The 17,934-nt window shown below is 56.7% G+C and overlaps 2 protein-coding genes across 2 annotated transcripts; both read left to right on the top strand.

The window, feature by feature from the left end:
- Positions 1-1,784: 1,784 nt before the first annotated feature.
- ADM2 (adrenomedullin 2) lies at positions 1,785-5,801 on the top strand. Its single transcript, XM_060112673.1, has 2 exons — positions 1,785-2,093; positions 2,660-5,801. Exons 1-2 carry the CDS (start codon positions 1,984-1,986, stop codon positions 2,976-2,978), a joined length of 429 nt encoding a protein of 142 aa, XP_059968656.1. The 5' UTR covers positions 1,785-1,983; the 3' UTR covers positions 2,979-5,801.
- Positions 5,802-6,202: 401 nt separating this feature from the next.
- Positions 6,203-8,421, top strand: MIOX (myo-inositol oxygenase). Its single transcript, XM_060113426.1, has 10 exons — positions 6,203-6,217; positions 6,662-6,742; positions 6,951-7,031; positions 7,108-7,270; positions 7,423-7,490; positions 7,614-7,723; positions 7,801-7,868; positions 7,956-8,005; positions 8,120-8,232; positions 8,313-8,421. Exons 1-10 carry the CDS (start codon positions 6,203-6,205, stop codon positions 8,419-8,421), a joined length of 858 nt encoding a protein of 285 aa, XP_059969409.1.
- Positions 8,422-17,934: the final 9,513 nt, after the last annotated feature.

Here is a 17,934-nt window from a genome sequence, read left to right as displayed (position 1 = left end):
GCGAATTTTTTTCTCTTTCTTCTTTATTGGTGGGGTGAGTGATACGGTCCCATGTGTTTTGGAAAGACGGTACTGGCAGCGCTGTGGAAGGCAGATTGAGGGAGGATGGGGGTGCTGGTGGGAGAAGCAGTAGCTGCAGAACCGGGCCACCCCTGGGGTCCCTTGCCTGCCCCTCTTCCCACGCTGTCCTCTCTCTTCACTCTCTGTGGTGATGCTCACCACAACTCTCACCTCTCAGAGCCTTGCCAGCTCCAAAGCTCCCCAGACTGTGTGCCAGGGCTGCCTTCTTTTCAGCCCCAGGCCCAAGACGCTGGAGGCCAGCAAGACATCCCTGCCAGGATGTCCCCCATGTAGCTAACCCCTCCCCCCACTCTCCCTGCCTCAGCAAACAGATGGGTGGGCTGGCCCTCCTCATCGGCCCCCCTGCTCTGCTCTGTTTCTCTGACCCATCCTCTCTGGCCCCACTGCACCCTTCCTGCCAGCCCTTCAGCACCCACCTGCCTGCTGAATTCCACTTTTCTAATATAAATGTGATCACATCACCCACCCTCTTTCCGGTAAAAATAAATAAATAGAAACGAGAATACCTGCTGATGCTTCCCTACCGCTCTTTAACATGGCAGGTGGTCACCACTTGTTGATTTATTCATCCAGCTAATGTTTGTTGAGCTCCCACGGGGTGTGCAGAAGGAGGGACGGAGAGTGACCAGGTCACTCGTGATCACCCGATAGAGGGAGCAAGACTGGGGCAGGGAAGACAGAAGAGGAAATACAAATGGATGCAGAGATGCTCAGATGATCAGAAATGTCTGAGTGTGTGATGGGATAATTGTCCCCTCTCAGAGGGACAAAGGGATGAAGAACCCTGGCACCAAGTCCGTTATCGGTTGACAGTGCATCAGCTTTGTGGAGAGCAGTTTGGCTCCATCTGTCAACACAAACACGGGCTCACCTTCAGCCAGAATTCCCATGTCTGCGAAAGTATCCTATAGAGACACATCCATGAGCTCATGAAGAAGGGTTCTTGTTCTTGGAAAGCTTGGAGATCACCTAACTGCTTCCCAATAAAGGATCAATTAAGTCACAGGACACCTACATTTTAGTGTAGGATCAACCATAAGAAAGAATGGCAGTCTCTATGTTTACATATATTTTTACCTATATGTGCATATGTGTCTGTATATAGTGCACACACACAGGATGCAACCCCCCGTCAACAAAATGCACACAAGAGAAAGTCAAGAACGGGGCGCCCATCCGGACCTGGGAGAGGAATCCACCGGATGGCAGTGAGAGGTTCTCACTTTCTACTTATTTAAATTTCTTACAAAAACCAGTTAATACTTCAGTAATGGTGCGGGGGGGGGGGAGGGTAGAGTTTTTAGGAATAGAGCTGCTAGGACCTCTTGAGGAGGGGTCTCAAAATCGCCTCTGGCCAGGCCCCTGCCACTCACTGGCGCGGATATTTGGGAGGCGAGGCCCAGGGACCTAGAGGTGGTGGGCGGGACCCAGCCCCGCCGATCGCACGCCGCAGCACCCAGTTCTTTACCCCTCCAGGCTCAGGGACAGTGTCCCCCACCAGAAGGTGGCAGAGGTGAGGCTGGCCCGCCGGGGTCTCTGGCTAGCCGCCCGTGCTCCCTACGGCCGCCGCCCTCTCTTGGGCGGCGGGCGGAGTTGGGGTCCGGGCGGGAGCACCCCGCCCCGCCCCGCCGGCGCGTCCGGCTCCGCCTCCTTGGAAGACTATTTAACCCCGAGGCGCTGAGGCTCCGTCCCCAGCAGGGCCCCGGCCGCCAGCTGACCCAGGAGGTTCACGCACCACCTGCAGGAGACTCGCCCGCCCGCTTCGTGTCGCTTCGTGTTGGAGACCCTCGCCGACCTACCGGCGCCAGCCCGCGCGCCCCGAGGTGCGGGCGGAAGCGGTGGCTCAACCTAGGGCCGCCCCCAACACCTGCCCGGTTCACTGCCCCCTCCGGCCCCGCCCTCATGGCCCGGCTCTTGACGGTCACCCTCGGTTGCATCAGCTTCCTCTACCTGCAGCTCCCAGGCGCGCTGTCCCTCGGCCTGGCCCGGAGCCGGCCGCCCGCGCGAGCCAGGTGAGCAGGTCTCAGACCACCCTGGCTGTCGGGGCAGGAAACCAGAGTGCTCGGGGGAGGCCTCCCTCCGACCCCGACCCCTCCCCAGGCCCTCTAGCCCCTGGTTGGGGAAACCCCCCACCTGCTGCTGGGGCTCACCCCCTAGATCAAGGGCCAGCCCCAGGCCTTAAGCAACCCCCGAACAGGGCAAGAGGCTCCTCTTTCTCTGCCTCTCCTCCTAAGGCATGCCCACTCCTCCACTGGCAGAGCAGACCCCTCAAAAGAAAAGGTCAGCTGTAGGAGGGAAGGCTGGAGGGGCCCTCAGGCCTGCCCCCGCCCAAGGGAAGGGCTGAGAGGGAGTCACCTGAGTCCTGAGCTTAGTGGCCCACAGAGGCCAGGGCCGCCCCTTGCCCAGGGAGGAGCAGGTAAATGGGCTACTGAGTGGCTGAGGGCCAGGCCCTGAGCCCTGAGCTCAGTGGGCTTCCCCTGCCAGTGACCCCAGGCCTGTGTGGAAGGGAAAGTGGGTGGGTTTATGGGTCCCTGAAAGGCTGGCCCGCCGGGCTTACTTCCTCCATCTCCCTCTGCAGGGAGCCCCCAGCCCGGACTCCTTCCAGTGGCTTGCAGTCCCGGCACCCTGCAGCCCGGCCTGTGTCCTGGAAGCTGCACCAGGCCCTCCAGCCCCAAAGGAGTGCCAGCATGGCCCGTGCTATGGGTCAGCCTCTCCGGAATGGCCCCCGCCGACACTTGGGTCCCCGCAGGCCCCGAGCCCAGCTCCTGCGTGTGGGCTGTATGCTGGGCACCTGCCAGGTGCAGAACCTCAGCCACCGCCTATGGCAGCTTGTCGGCTCAGCCAGCCCACACGACTCAGCCCCTGTGGACCCCAGCAGCCCTCACAGCTACGGCTGAGGCGCGGCAGGCCATACCCCTGCCTGTCCCAGCTGGGATGCTGCGCCCTAATCCCAGAGCTGAAGCTGAGCCCCCAGCCCAGAACCAGCCCCGAAGCTCCTGCAAAGAGCAGTCACTGGAACAGCGGAGCAGGCTCCTGAGGACACCCCCGCCCCACCCTACCCCCACCAGGTTCTGCAGCAGCCAACCTCGAATGACCGTGGACACAGAAGCCAGTGCACGTGTGTGGACCCAGCAGATCCTGAACACCAAGGGGCTCTGCCCCTGGGGAGTGTAACACTTGGAGGCGGTTGGCAGCATTAGAGGACAGGGTCCGCCCAAGGACGTAGGGCAGATGCCAGGGACCTGAACACCCTGGGCCACCTCTGGGCAAGCAGGAGAGAGGAGGGGCCCAGAGTTGGCCCAGCATGGCCTCTTCCCTGCTGGTCCTGACATGGTAGGATTAAGGCTGGACTGCCCTGTTCCAGCTGGGCCCAAGGTCACAATGGAGACTCCCTGCCTGGGTGCCCTGAGGGCAGCTGGGGAAAGGGTGTAGGGGTTCTGGGGCAGAGCAGGGCAGAACACCCTTCCCACTCTCTAGGGCAGGGTGGGAGTGGGGTGGGGCAAATCTCCTAGCCCAAATCTCTCAGTTAAGGCAGAAGCACCACCACCTCAAGGTGGGTAGGGATGGCCGAACAAGGGTTGGGTTCCCGCGGGCCACAGGGGCTCCCTGAGCCCCATCCTGCCCGGTGTGGGGACAACAGGAGGCTGGAGCAGGCTTGCCAGGAGCCTGGGGGAGGGGACTGGCCTCAAATTGTCAGAAGAACAAGTCCACAGCCAGAGGGCGGAGTTCTTAGTGTGTGTCTGCCCCCGCTCCCCGCCCCGCCACGGGGTGGGGGGGAGGGAGGGGGCGGGGCTTTAAGTGCTGTGACACCAGAGCCTTTTGCTAGTCCTGTAGTACTGGCGCCTTATGCCTCACGGGTTCAGAAATGTGGTTTCCGTTATTTAACAAATGTTCATACAGCACTTAATTTGTCAACGTTTGCCATGTCACCCTCTCAGCCACCCTGTGAAGAGAGCATGCTTTTATACCCAGCTTTTCAGCCAGAGATCAGGGAGGTGCCTGCGGTCCCTGCAGTGCCCACCCACAGAGCCCATACCCTGGGTCGCTGGCAGGCCTGCCCCTCAGACCCCCGGGGGCCCCCTAAGGGCGGGAGGCTCCTGGAAGCCATCTGGCCTCCCACCCTTGCGCTTGCTCTTCCAGCTCAGGGCTCACCTTCCTTCCAGCAGGCCCCGTGGGAATAGTTCAGGCTGGTCCCTGCCCTGCTGGGGAGATGAACTGAGGACGGCAGGGGCCCCGGGGGAGGAGCCGAGAGCACCCAGGCCCTGAGCCCAGGGGAGGCGTAGATGTTGGGGGGAGGCTGGAACAGGTGTGTGCGTGGGGGCTGGATGGGCGGCAGGCTGGGCCTCAGAGCTGGGAGCCTGTGGCCACCGAGGGGTGTCGGTAGAGCAGGCAGGGAGGGTGGGCTATGGCACAGGGCCAGGGCGACTGGGGGATAAGGAAGAGGAGGGCTCCGGGAGGGCCGAGTCAGGGAGAGTCAGGAGCTCAGCTCGGCCAAGACCCTCCCTGGCTCTGGCCCTGGGGCAAAGTCCCTTGCGGTCCAGTTCTCCACGCCGGATGCTCCCCCTGCCAGAACACCACCCCACACTGCACCCTCCTTGTGGCAACACAGACCGCCAGGAGGCCCCCAGGATTGCACCACCTGGTGCCCTTGCCGAGGTGCTGCCTGAGCCTTGGGCTGTTTTTCCTTAGGGTCACCTGCCATGGTCACAGCATCGCACTGTGGTCCACATGGCCCCTGAGCTCCAGACCGTGTCCTGGCTGCCTATCTGGCGCCCCACTTGGAGGCCTGGTGGCAGCCCCCCAGCCCCCCCAGCTCCCCCACCCGCTGCCCTCCCACTGCTGCTGCTCCCCTCCCTCCTCATCTGGATCCCTTGGCCGGCCCTTTGTCCCTTCTCTTGGTCCAAGCCACCACCTGCTTTGGGGTGATGGTTCCAGTCCCCATCCTACCTCCCCAGGCCCCTCTCCATCCTTGCAGCCAATATTTTCTGAGCACTTGTGGAAACAGCGAATAAACCCTGCCCCCCACCCCCAGGGACTGAGATTCCAGTGGGAGGAGGCAGAGGAAACCAACCTCAAAAGTACGGTGCGTGAGGGATGCACATGCACCTGGGAAGCTGGAGGCGCTATGGGCTCACAGGGGCCGAGAGCACTTTGCTGTTTTAAGTGGGGCCTGGTTGATTCTCAGCGTGGGCAGGAGGCACCTCACGGAGTGCCCAGCACCTCGCACCTCGCCCACTGCCCTCTCCCGTCCCACTCACCCTGACTGCACTCGGTGCCCGTCCTTCGCCAGAGCGCCGGCCTCTTTCCAGTGATGGGACCGTCAGCTCCAGGCGGTGCGGTCCCTGCTGTGTCCTCACTGCCTAACTCAGCCCACACATGACCAGTGCTGTGAATTCATCTCTGCCCTGACTCGAGATGGAGCCCCTCGCTCCAAGAGCCTGACAAAGACCCCCTGGACCAAACGTGAGCCCAAGGCTCCAGCCTCGCCCAGTATTAGCAAAAATCAGGCCCTTGACAGAATCCTGGGGTTTGGCAAGAGTGCCCCCACCCTTGATGTCTCCTCTGGCTATTTTCCCTCCTGACCCCTGCCCACCCAGCCCACCCCAGGCCCCCACCCTGCCTGGTGGCTGTAAATCCCCAGCTGACTGTGCTGGGGATTTACTCTGTGTTCAGAGTGGAGCCCGACCTCTCCCTTCTAGGAAAACGTGAATAAAGTCTTCTATCCCATTTTAACAAGTGTCAAAATGATTTTCTGAAATAAGCCCCGCCCCGCCCCGCCCCAAATCCCAGGTGCCTGGGGATGATAGGGTGTTGGGAGGGGCCTACCGCCTGGGGCATGGAGGTGTTTAAAGCTTGGGAAGCAGGAGTGGGAGTCTGGCTACAGAGCAGCCTCGACCTCCCAGGCAGGTCAGTTGCTCCAGGGACGCTGAGGTTGGCTGGGGGGGTGGCCACTGGGACTGCTCCTGTGCTGACACATTAACTCTCAGAGGCCAGGAGGAGGGTGGATGGTCACTCATTACCGAGGGCCAAGGCCAAGGGGCTGGGTGGTGTCTGGTCACTTATGTAACCTGTGGGCATATATACGGGCACCCGGGCCTGTGGAGCTCTGCCCCCTCTCAGGATGAAGGTGGCTGTGGTGAGTACCCCAGACCCCGCACAGGCTGCTCCCTCGGGGAAAGGGCAGCAGCACCATGCCCTCTCCCAGCGGGTTTCTGCCGGCCCGCTCATCTGGGTCAAAGGTCTCCCTCCTTCCTGTCGTGGTCTAGCTGGGGCAAGGGTCATCGGCCCAACCCCTGGGCTCCCTGCGGACCCAGGTCTTGAGGAGGAGATGCCGGGTAGGGGTGCTACCAGAGCCGTGCATCACTGGGGAAGCAGTCATCCTCGGCATCCACCCTGCAGCTAAGGACACCAGGAGCCTGGAGTAGCCACCGTGCCTGTGCTGGGAGGGGCTGTGCCCTGGGGCGCCCACTGCATCGCGGCTGCTCCACCTCTGACAAGTCTCGTGCCCCCTTGGGGATGTCCTCACTCCCTCATGGAGCTGGCATTGTGGTGAAATGGGTTCACTCCCCCACCCAACCAGGACCCGGACCCTTCCCTGGTCTACCAGCCTGATATGGAGCCAGAGGCGGCCAAAGACAAAGGCAGCTTCCGAAACTACACGGTGAGCACCTGCGGCCGCCGCCCCCTGCGCCCCTGCCTTTCCCGCCCCTGGGAAGGGCAGCACCTGTCCCCTTGCACAGCTCCAGGGGCCACCCTGGGGATACCCCGTTCACATCTTGTGGGGCCAGGCCTGGGAGAGGGAGGCAGTGGCCCCCTGGGTGTGAAGGGCAGGGGTTGGCGAGCTGCCTGGCTGACCCTCTGTCCTGCAGTCCGGCCCTCTCCTGGACCGTGTCTTCACCACCTACAAGCTTATGCACACGTGGCAGACCGTGGACTTCGTCAGGAGGAAGGTAGCTGGAAGACTCCTAACCCGAACCCCCCAGGGCCGACCCTGGGGCTATGCTGACCTCTCCCTTACTGGCCCAGCATGCCCAGTTTGGGAGCTTCTCCTATAAGAGAATGACTGTCATGGAGGCTGTGGACATGCTGGATGCGCTGGTGGACGAGTCGGACCCCGACGTGGACTTCCCCAACTCCTTCCATGCCTTCCAGACGGCCGAGGGCATCCGGAAGGCCCATCCCGACAAGGGTGTGCTCCCCACCCGCCCCGGCTGGTGGTGGGGGAGGGTGGAGGTCCGGCCCTCTCCCAGCAGGCCCTGCCCCCACCCCGGCCCCAAGGCTGTCCCTCTGCCCTGGCCCCTGCACCCCCTCTAGCCTGCCCTGCCCCTCTCTCTCCCCCAGACTGGTTCCACCTCGCCGGGCTCCTGCACGACCTGGGGAAGGTCCTGGCTCTGGCAGGGGAGCCCCAGGTGAGGAGAGGGGTGGAGGGGGTGGGCAGGGCGGGGCCCAGGGCAGCCTCGGCTCTGGGCTCTGGACACGCACTTGGTGGGCAGGCCAGTCAGGCCCACCCACCGCTGCCTGTCCCTCCCCAGTGGGCAGTCGTTGGAGACACCTTCCCAGTTGGCTGCCGTCCCCAAGGCTCTGTGCTTTTCTGTGACTCTACCTTCCAGGACAACCCTGACCTCCAGGATCCTCTGTACAGGTATGCCTCCCTCGCTGTTGGGCCTCCCCTCTGCAGGGTGCTCCTGAGCCCCCCTCACCCTCTGTCTCTCCCTGCAGCACAGAACTTGGCATGTACCAGCCCCACTGTGGGCTCGAGAACGTCCTCATGTCCTGGGGCCATGACGGTGAGGCCAGTTAGAGACAGGAACAGTGGGGACTGAGGTGGGGGCCGCGCCTCTGGGTGCCTGGGAGTGACACCCTCTCTCCCCCAGAGTACATGTACCAGATGATGAAGTTCAACAAATTCTCCCTCCCACCGGAGGTAGGTGTGGGGGAGGAACCAAACCAAGAACCCCACCCAGCCTAGCCCAGTCCATCCCAGTTCATCCCAGTCCATCCCAGCCTGGAGCGTGGGGTGTGGTTCCTCCTGCCCCAGGCCTTCTACATCATCCGGTTCCACTCCTTCTACCCGTGGCACACGGGCGGCGACTACCAGCAGCTGTGCAACGAGCAGGACTTGGCCATGCTGCCCTGGGTGCAGGAGTTCAAGTACGGTCATGCCCGGGGGGGGGGGGGGGGCGGGGGAGGGGACCCGGGGCTTCACGAGGCACTGTCCCTCTGCGCTGCAGCAAGTTCGATCTCTACACCAAGAGCTCTGACCTGCCAGACGTGGACAAGCTGCGGCCCTATTACCAGGGGCTCATTGACAAGTACTGCCCTGGTGTCCTCCGTTGGTGACCGGCCTGCCACCCTGCCCACACCCGGCTGGGTGCCCTGGGGTGACAGGCACTGTCGGGCACAGTGACGACCCACCCTGGCCTTTCTAGGGGACCCCACATACCCACATGCATTCCCTGCCCTGTTGGCCCCTCTCCCCGGTTGCAATAAAGACTTTAAAGCAGCTCGTGAGTCTGACCCTCAAACCCTCATTGAGACCGAGGCGTGTCGTGGCAGGGCAGTCACTTGAGGGGGCGGGGGGCGGGAGGGGCAAGTCTGCGATCTCGTGGACACGCGTGCCCGGCCATTCCTGCTGCCATAAACATCTTGCTCGTCCTCCCAGCTCTGGTGTCAGGACCTGGGGTCACCCTGCCCACCTCCACATTCTGAAAACAGCCACCGAGTCCTCTGGGCTCAGTCCCCTTAAAGAAAACAATACAAAATACCTGATAGCTAGAAGAACGCACTACAGGAAACGTCATGATAAATGCTCAGGTTAACTGCCATGAACACGACCCACGAAAACACGCCAAGAAACCCTCCGTGGGCCCCAGGGTGCAGCCCTCACCTTGGCCGACAATCACCTTCTTTTCCTTGTGGTTTCGTCCCCCAAGTGTGCACCCCTCATGCTGCAGCTCAGCGTCAGCCTTCCCTCTACTAGAGGTTTATTCCTTTGAAGAAAGTGGCTCATGTGTCTAGGGACTTCCTGTTGGGATTTGCTGGTTGCGTCCCCATGGTATCTATTAGTAGACTTTCCTCGGTCTTTCTTGCTAACTGGTAAATAAATTTAGAGGCTTAGTAGGATTCAGGTTTGACTTGAGGGCAGGGGTGCCCTAGAGGCGGGGGGCTGTGCTCTATCAGGAAGCCCCGCTGTTTCCTGTGTTGTCAGAAGCTGCTGTGCGGCAGTTTCGGGTCTAAGAACACCCTCCACCGGATAGAGTGAGAACAGCAAGGCTCCATTTCCATCCTCGCTCACCTGGTAGAACCCGGCAGTAAAGAGCCGCTCCCCTGGTGCTGTTTGCTTCCTGCTTATGGAGGAAAGGGAAGTAAATGCTCCTGTCTTCTCTCTTAATGTACCATTTTGCAACAGCTGGTTCCCTAGCATCCTTCAAACATGATCAAGTTGTCTGCTTTTGAATAAAGAACGCAGAGATTTCAGCATATTTGCGCCTCAGTGAGTTAGTTATTCTTACTGGTGCTCAGACAGGGTTGGGGAGGGTCTTTCCTGTGGGCCCCTGTCTCCTTCTGACCATCGCAAGGGTCTCTGGGATGTCTTGCCATCTGGTGTAACAAGACGCCCGACTGTTTGTTTCCTGTGTCTGCTGTAACAAATTACCACAAGCTTGGTGACTTAAAACAACAGAAGTTTATTCTCTCAAGTGCTGGAAGGAAGCCAGAAGTCTGAGATCAGTGTGTCGGCAGTGCCCGCACCGGAGGCTCCGGGAAGATCCAGACTCAGGTGACAGCCAGCACACCCTGGCTGGTGGATGCCTGTCTCTCCTCTGCCTTCACACAGCTCCTTCTCTGTGTGTCTGTCTCCCTCTGCCCCTCTTATAAAGACACTTGTGATGGCATTTAGTGCCCACCCAAACTATCCAGGATGACCTTCTCATCTCAAGGTCCATAATTATATCTGCAAGATGCTTTTTCCAAATAAGGTTACACTCACAAGTTCCAGGGATCGGATGTGGACATCTTTGGGGGCCATTTTCCAGTTTACCACAGAGGCTGCCCTAGACGTAGAATTGGCCCTTTCTCCAAGGAACCTTGGTTTTGCTGAGTGGGAGGTGGTATTACAAATCCACGTGCTGGGGCTGAAGACCCAATCACTTCTTGAATGTCCACTGGTTGTAGCCATGAAAGGTGGCGTTGCCCGCTGCCCTCCCTGCCTTGCCCAGGCTGCTGCATGGTCAGACCCTCCTGTTCCGCTCAAACCCCACCCCGGCCCTCCCTGTGTACCCCAGCCCCTCTGGGCGCTGGTGTCAGGAGAGGACAGGCTCGAGTGTGTCAAGAGGCTTTGCCCAAGCTCTTCTCCACTCGCTGTGCTTCCTTCTGGAGAATTCCTGCCTGCCTTGGGTTCCCTCGCACCGTCCCTGGGCAGCCTTCCCAGCCGCGGCCCCCTCTCAGCCTTTGAGCTCAGGCAGGGCAGGTGCAGGGCGCCAAGGGGGTCCCTCCCTAAAGTTGCTTGTGGGGTGCAGGGGGCTCTGAGCCTGGACTGGATGTGGGCAACGGGGCCTCTCAGCCTTCCTGAGAGCAGGGACGAGGCTGGGGTGGGGAAGAGAAACATGAGCCCCGGAGCTGGGGCAGGGGGATGTTTGACAGACTGCCCCTCTGGGCCCGAAGTTATCACCCTGAAACCCCCCCGCGGGAGCCTCCCCAGTGCAGAGCAGGAGTGGTCACCTCTGCCCCTGCCCCTGGGTCCTCAGGCCTCTCTGTGGCCCTGCAGACCCTAACCTGGCCATCTCCAAAAAGGCCCCAGTGTGGGGGAAGGGCAGCCGGGGCCAGGGCTCCCGTGTTTCTGTCTACCAGGGCCCCACTGGGAGCCTCAGGGCACTGGGGCAGCTGAGGAGCCCGCAGAGAGGAGGAGGGGCTTGGTCCTCCCTCCAGCCTGCTGTGCTTTCCACCACCGGACCCGCTGCCTCACTGCACCCGCCCCTCCTGCGGCCCGCCGACGCCCACGGCCTGGGTCAGGCCTTCCAGCACCCTTCTAACTAGCCACGTTTCTCTGTCAAGGAGCTAGTTTCTTCTAAGAGAGTGGTAGCAAGCCACAGAGTCTTAGAGGAATGTAGAATTTCTTATCAGGCCCGTTTGGGGCTGAAAGTTGGCAACGCCTGCTGGTAATGAAAATCTGGCGGGTTTGTGGCCTGCAGGAGCTTAGTGGCTGATTATGGCCTTTGTTACTCTGGCCAGGCCGAGGGGACTGTGACCAGGCACTAGAGGAAGGTGGCTGCTTCCAAGGGCACTGATGGCCTAAGAAAATACAACAATAAGTTCAAACCCCTAAATTTCAGGCGCAAGCCTGGACTGAAAGAGAAACAGTCTGTGACTGTACCTAGACCGCAGTCCTTAGGGTTTGGTTGGCAGCTGCCTGGCTGCCCCCGAAACTCTAGGCTGTCAGGGGCCCGTGAGGTCACTGCTATTTTCACCCAGAGACGTCATTGCCTTTTCACTGAGCTCACATTCCCATGGTGACAGAATGTCACAATGGGGGCAACGGTCGTGGCCTGGCCATGTCCCTCTAGTCCTCACTCTTGCAGTTTAAAAAAAGGTAAGTTTTGGGCTTCCCTGGTGGTGCAGTGGTTGAGATTCTGCCTGCCGATGCAGGGAACATGGGTTCGTGCCCTGGTCCGGGAAGATCCCACATGCCGCGGAGCGGCTGGGCCCGTGAGCCATGGCTGCTGAGCCTGCGCGTCCGGAGCCTGTGCTCCGCAACGGGAGAGGCCACAACAGTGAGAGGCCCGCGTACAGCAAAAAGAAAAAAAAAAAGAAAGAAAGAAAGAAAAAGGTAAGTTTTACTTAAGAATGTCTTTTTTAATCTTTTGGGCCACGCCATGTGGCTTGTGGGATCTTAGTTCCCCAACCAGGGATTGAACCCAGGCCCTCAGCAGTGAAAATGCCGAGTCCTAACCACTGGACAGCCAGGGAATTCCCAAAAATGTCTTTGATGAAGTAGTAAAAGCTATTGATACTGTTAAGTCTCCTCCTTGAGTGCAGCTCTTTTTTAAGCTGGGGGGGGGACAGGAAGCTCTGTGCGGGCATCAGCAGGACGGCTGCCTAGAGAGCAGGTGTGGCCCCAGCTGCCAGCTCAGCGCGTCAGTCTTACTCGGGAGAACAACTGACAAACACATGAGTCACTCAGCCTTGGGGATTTGGTGATCGTTTCCTCAAAAATGGACAAAGTGAGGGCTTCCCTGGTGGTGCAGTGGTTAAGAATCCACCTGCCAATGCAGGGGACATGGGTTCGAGCCCTGGTCCGGGAAGATCCCACATGCTGCGGAGCAACTAAGCCCGTGAGCCACAACTACTGAAGCCTGCGTGCCTCATCGAAGAGTAGCCCCCGCTTGCTGCAACTAGAGGAAGCCCCCGCGCAGCAATGAAGACCCAACACAGCCATAAATAAATAAATAAATAAATAAATAAATAAATAAATTTATTGTTTAAAAAAATGGACAAAGGAAAACGATGACAGCATTTATTGCCGGTGATAACAATTTAGCTTTCAAGAAAAAACTGGGATTTGGGAAAACTTGTGTCCACCACTGTGAACTTGACAGCTTCCTCATACTTAAAGATTTGTTAAAGATTTGTCTGATAAGGTGGATGGTGAAATTAATGAGTGGGATTTTTTTAGACTGTATGATGGAATGTGTCAACATCTGGAAGATTTGCATAACTCACTGAGATTTTCCAAATGACCAATATGTGACCCACCAAAATCTCTCCTGAGTAAAAATATCCATTCAGAGGGAAAGATGCACACATGGATTTTCACGTGGTAGAGGACAGAAAGCTCACTGGTAAGGTTTCAGATTCCAAATTGCAGTAAACCCCCAAGAAACTACCACTCACACCCCACGACCCCAAATCAATGATCTGATGGAATGGTGCAGCCACCAGTCGAAGCCCCAGCCGTGGTGCCAGCTTGGAGACAGTGCCTCTGGGAGTCGGGCTGTGGAAAATGCCCTGTGTCTGGGAGCCATCTGGTGCATGTGGGCAAGTGGCTCTCACTCCTGCACCCGCGACCCCTGGAGAAGCTGTTGCTGCCTGCCCCAGTGACCGGGTGATGCTGCATGTGGAATGCACTTCTCAAGGAAGCAGTGCTTCCTCCCACAGACAGCCCTCTGAGCTGGGCAAGACCAGCCACGTGGCTCTTCTGAGCACCTCGACCGCTGAATGAGCAGGCAGCTGAGGGGCGCGACCAGTGCTGACCTCCACTGGGAAAAGGCTGCTGGTGCAGGACTGAGAGGCCAGGAGGACTGGGAACAAGCTCCTGGAGACCCATAGATGTGCAGTGCTGAATCCAGCAGCCAGTTTAGTGGAAGACGGCAGCGCCCTCTGCAGACGGGCCCGAGGGCTCAGATGCCTCAAGATGGTGGGCGTGGAGGCCCGACCAGCCCTACCTCGTGATTGTTGCAGGACCAAGCACAAACTGTATTTTTTCCTTGCTGTCCTTCAAACATCTTCTGGTGGCTAACTTCACCGTTCAATGAGATGTGAGATGTAGAATTTTGAGATGCGACGGTACTGAGCTCAGGGGTGGGTGTCCAGCTGGAGCCTGGAAGTGATGTGGGTGCCTCCCCACCTGGCATGAGCGAGGGGTTTCAAGTGAGATGTAGAGTGGCTGCCTTGCGTTAGTGGAACGTTGAGTGGGTGTGGGGAGGGAGTGTGAATCAGAAAGATGGACTCATCAGGGGCCTGGGCACCTAAGGGGGTGGGTGTCGGAACTCTTCCTGTGGACGGAGGCTCTGCCTTTCCACGAGTCTGGGTGGGAGGCTGGGCTGCACTTCCTCTCCCACCTTTCCTTTTGGAAGCCAAGAAGGGGAGAAAGTTGGTGCTCGCCCAGGAGCCATGGGGCCCACATCCCAGCCCCACTGGACTCCGGAGTCAGCTCTGGGTCCCGGCACTCTGTGTCCTCACCAGGCCAGGCTATGGTAAGGTTTTGCCTCTGGTCAATCTTAGTAAGTTTATTCTTGGTAAAGGGAGGTTCACGTGAATTACTGGCTCATTGCATTTGTATGTTTATTCATTTATGGGGTTTTTTTTGAAGCTTGGGAAGATTGTGTTGCATCAGATGACTGAACAGTTAAAAAATAAATTAAATTTGTAAAGCACCTAGAATATTTTAGGCATTTAAAATTTATAAATGGAACCCTTCAGAGTTATTGCTAAAACCTGCTAGAGTTAAATAGAAGAGAGAAAATGAAAGTACATGGATTGGGAGGCTCACTATTGTTAAGACAATACAGTTAACCCTTGAACAACTCCGGTTTGAATGGCACGGTCCACTTGTATGTGGAGTTTTTTCACTAAATACATATTACAGCACCACATGACCCTCGGTAGGTTGAATCTGTGGATTTGGAACCTCGGATATGAACGGCAAACTGTAAGGTTATCCTCGGATTTTCGACTGGTTAGGGTCGGCGTTCCTAACCTCAGTGCTGTTTAAGGGTCAAACTGTACTATCAAAGTGATCTACAGATTCCATGCAATCTCTATCAAAATTCCAATGGCACTTTTTTCTTGCAGAAATAAAAAAATCCATTCTAAAATTTCAAGGGATCCCAAATAGCCAAAAAATCTTGAAAAACAATAAAGCTGAAGGACTCACACTTCCCAATTTCAAAACTCACTATAAACCTACAGTAATCAAAACGGTGTGAGGGACTTCCCTGGCAGTTCAGTGGTTAAAACTCCACACTTCCACTGCAGGGGGAGTGGGTTTGATCCCTGATCTGGGAATAATGATCCAGCGCACCACGTGGCGAGGCCAAAAAAGAAAAGGGGGGGGGCAAAGGACTTGGATAGACAGTTCTCCAAAGGAGATATACAAATGGCCAATAAGCACATGAAAATATGCTCAACATCATTAGCCATTGGGCAAATGCAAATCAAAACCACTTTGAGGACTTCCCTGGTGGTGCAGTGGTTAAGAATCCACCTGCCAATGCAGGGGACACGGGTTCAAGCCCTGGTCCACGAAGATCCCACATGCTGCGGAGCACCTAAGCCCGTGCGCCACAACTACTGAGCCTGCGCTATACAGCCCGCGAGCCACAACTACTGAGCCCACGTGCCACAACTACTGAAGCCCGCGCGCCTAGAGCCCACGCTCGGCAACAAGAGAGGCCACAACAATGAGAAGCCTGCACACCACAACGAAGAGTAGCCCCCACTTGCCGCAACTAGAGAAAACCCGTGCGCAGCCACGAAGACCCAACACAGCCAAAAATAAATAAATTAAAACAAAACAAAACCAAACCACTTTGAGATACTATTTCTTACCCATGAGGATGGCTTTTATCAAAAACGGGAAAATAACAAGTGTTAGTGAGGATGTGAAGAAACGGGAACCTTGGTACACTGCTGGAGGGAATGTAAAATTTAAAAGATGCAGCTGCTGTGATAAAGTTTGGTGGCTCCTCAAAAAGTTAAATGTAAAATTGCCATACGATCCTGCAATTCTACTTCTAGGTATACACCCAAAAGAACTGAAAGCAGGGACTCAAACAGATACTTGTGCACCCACGTTCACAGCAACATTATTCACAACAGCCAAAATGTGAGAATAACCCAAATGTCTAGTGATGGATCAATGGACAAAATGTGGCATAAACGTACAATGGAATATTATTCAGCCATGAAAAGGAATGAAGTTCTGACACAGGCTACTGCACAGATATACCTTGAAAATATTATGCTAAGTGAAAGAAGCCAGACATATAAGGGCACAAATTGTATGATTCTATTTACATGAAGTGTCCAGAATAGCTAACTCCACGAAGACAAAAAGTAGATTAGTGGTTGCTGAGGTCATGGGAAGGAGGGGTTGGAAGATGCCAGCTAGGCAGAACAGGGTTTCTTCTTGAGATGATAAAAAGGTTTTAAAATTGACTATGGTGACTGATGCACAACTCTGTGAATCTACTGAGAGCCACTGAACTGTGTCCTTTAAGTGGGTGAGTTGTATGGCACGTGAATTACATCTCAAAGCTGTTATGGAAAACAAAACACCTCCCCCACCCCGCTCCAAAAGAGATTCATACACTGAGCTTAAAAGCCTAAGAAAAAGAACATTTTTAAATTTTAAATATATTAGTTTAAATATATATATAGTTTAAACTGTTATATTACAGTTGTCCCTCCATATCCAAGGGGGATTGGTTCCAGGAATCCCCCCAGATACCAAAATCCACAGATGCTCAAGTTCCCTTACATAAAATGGTGTAGTGTTTGCGTATACCTACACACACCCTCCATACACTCTAGTCTCTAGATTACTTATAATACCTAATACAAGGGAAATGCTATATAAATAGTTGTTGATTGTGTAACCAATTCAAGTTTTGTTTTTTGGAACTTTCCGGAATTGTTTTCGATTATTTTCAACACGAGGGTGGTTCAGTCCGTGGATGCGGAAGCTGAGGATACAGAGGGCCAACTGTACTGTCTTTGTTTTGTTTTGTTTTGTTCATTGCTTTCTATTCTGTTGATTTTTGCTCGTTTTAAAAAATATTTTTTATGGCTGTGTCGGGTCTTAGTTGTGGCATGTGGGATCTTTTGTTGTAGCGTACAGGCTCTCTAGTTGCGGTGCGCAGGCTTAGTTGCCTCGTGGCATGTGGGATCTTAGTGTCTGGACCAGGGGTTGAACCCGAATCCCCTGCGCTGGAAGGCGGATTCTCAACTATCTGACCACCAGGGAAGTCCGCGGGCTGCTATGTACTGTCTTAAGCCAAAGGTCAACTTACAGATCGTTTAATTGTGTCTAAGAGCATCCGAAGGCTCAGGTCACAGGTCCCCTTGAGCCACGTGTGACAGTGGGCACGGGCTGAGCATGGAGCACTGTCTACTTGGGTCAGTCAAGGGGGCTCAGTGACTTGGGGGGAGGGGTTGGGCACACTGGGGGGCTCTCCAGGGGTCTGTGAGGTGAGAGCATGAGGGGTAGGGGCTGAGGGCAGAGCCAGACACAGGGGAGGCAGTGACTTCCTGATTGACAACCGATCTCCAAACCGAAACCTGGACAGTGTCTTCAACTGCTGCTCCCAGGAACTGGTCAGAGCACAGGTGGTCATACGTGTCCTCCCTCTTCCGCCCCCAGTCCAGGGCCTCTGTCCCTCCATGCTCTCCCAACCCACACCCCATTCCGCTGTCATGGGCCTGACGAGTTCCCTCCCCCATCTCTCCTCCATCCCTGCCTAGGCAAGGGCCAGTGTGCTGACCCTTCAGTTCTGCCCTGAGATGAGGAAGCAGGGAGCAGGAGAGTAGGAAGGGGCTGTGTTCTGGTGAATTCTCCAGCCCTCAAGATGGTTTCAGGCCCCACATTCCAGCACCAACCTCGCGGCCTTGATGTGTAGAGCTGACAGGCCGGCCAGGCTGTGCGGCACTGAGGCTCAGGGCCTCAGGCAGCACCAGCTCAGACCCTTGCGTCCATTTTATAAACGAGAATGTTGAGGACTGCACAGCGAAGGCACCCAGGAAGACTGGTCAGCGATCAGCCGGACAGTATCTGGGCTGTGTCCACCGTCAAAGGCAGGGACGGCCCACTGCCCTCAGGCCTCCCCAGTGGGAAGGAAATGGCAGGCACAGGATCAAGCACGAACTGGCTTTATTCGTTCACGGATCCGAATGACAGGACAGGCTGCTGTGGAGATGACCTCAGGGTCGTCTTTCCTCCTCTCCCGCAGCAGGTCAGCCTCATCCCTTCCTGTGCAGGAGCTCGCGTCAGGGGCATCAGGCTTGGACCCCTACGGTGGGAGCAAAAGGGAAGGACCTCCCACAGCCCTGATTACAATGCCCTGGGAAGGACCCTGGGCC

The sequence above is a fragment of the Mesoplodon densirostris genome, chromosome 11, assembly GCF_025265405.1.
Source record: "Mesoplodon densirostris isolate mMesDen1 chromosome 11, mMesDen1 primary haplotype, whole genome shotgun sequence".
Taxonomy (NCBI): domain Eukaryota; kingdom Metazoa; phylum Chordata; class Mammalia; order Artiodactyla; family Ziphiidae; genus Mesoplodon; species Mesoplodon densirostris.
Note: the sequence above shows the minus strand (reverse complement) of the source record. Positions and strands in the feature narration are given on the sequence as shown.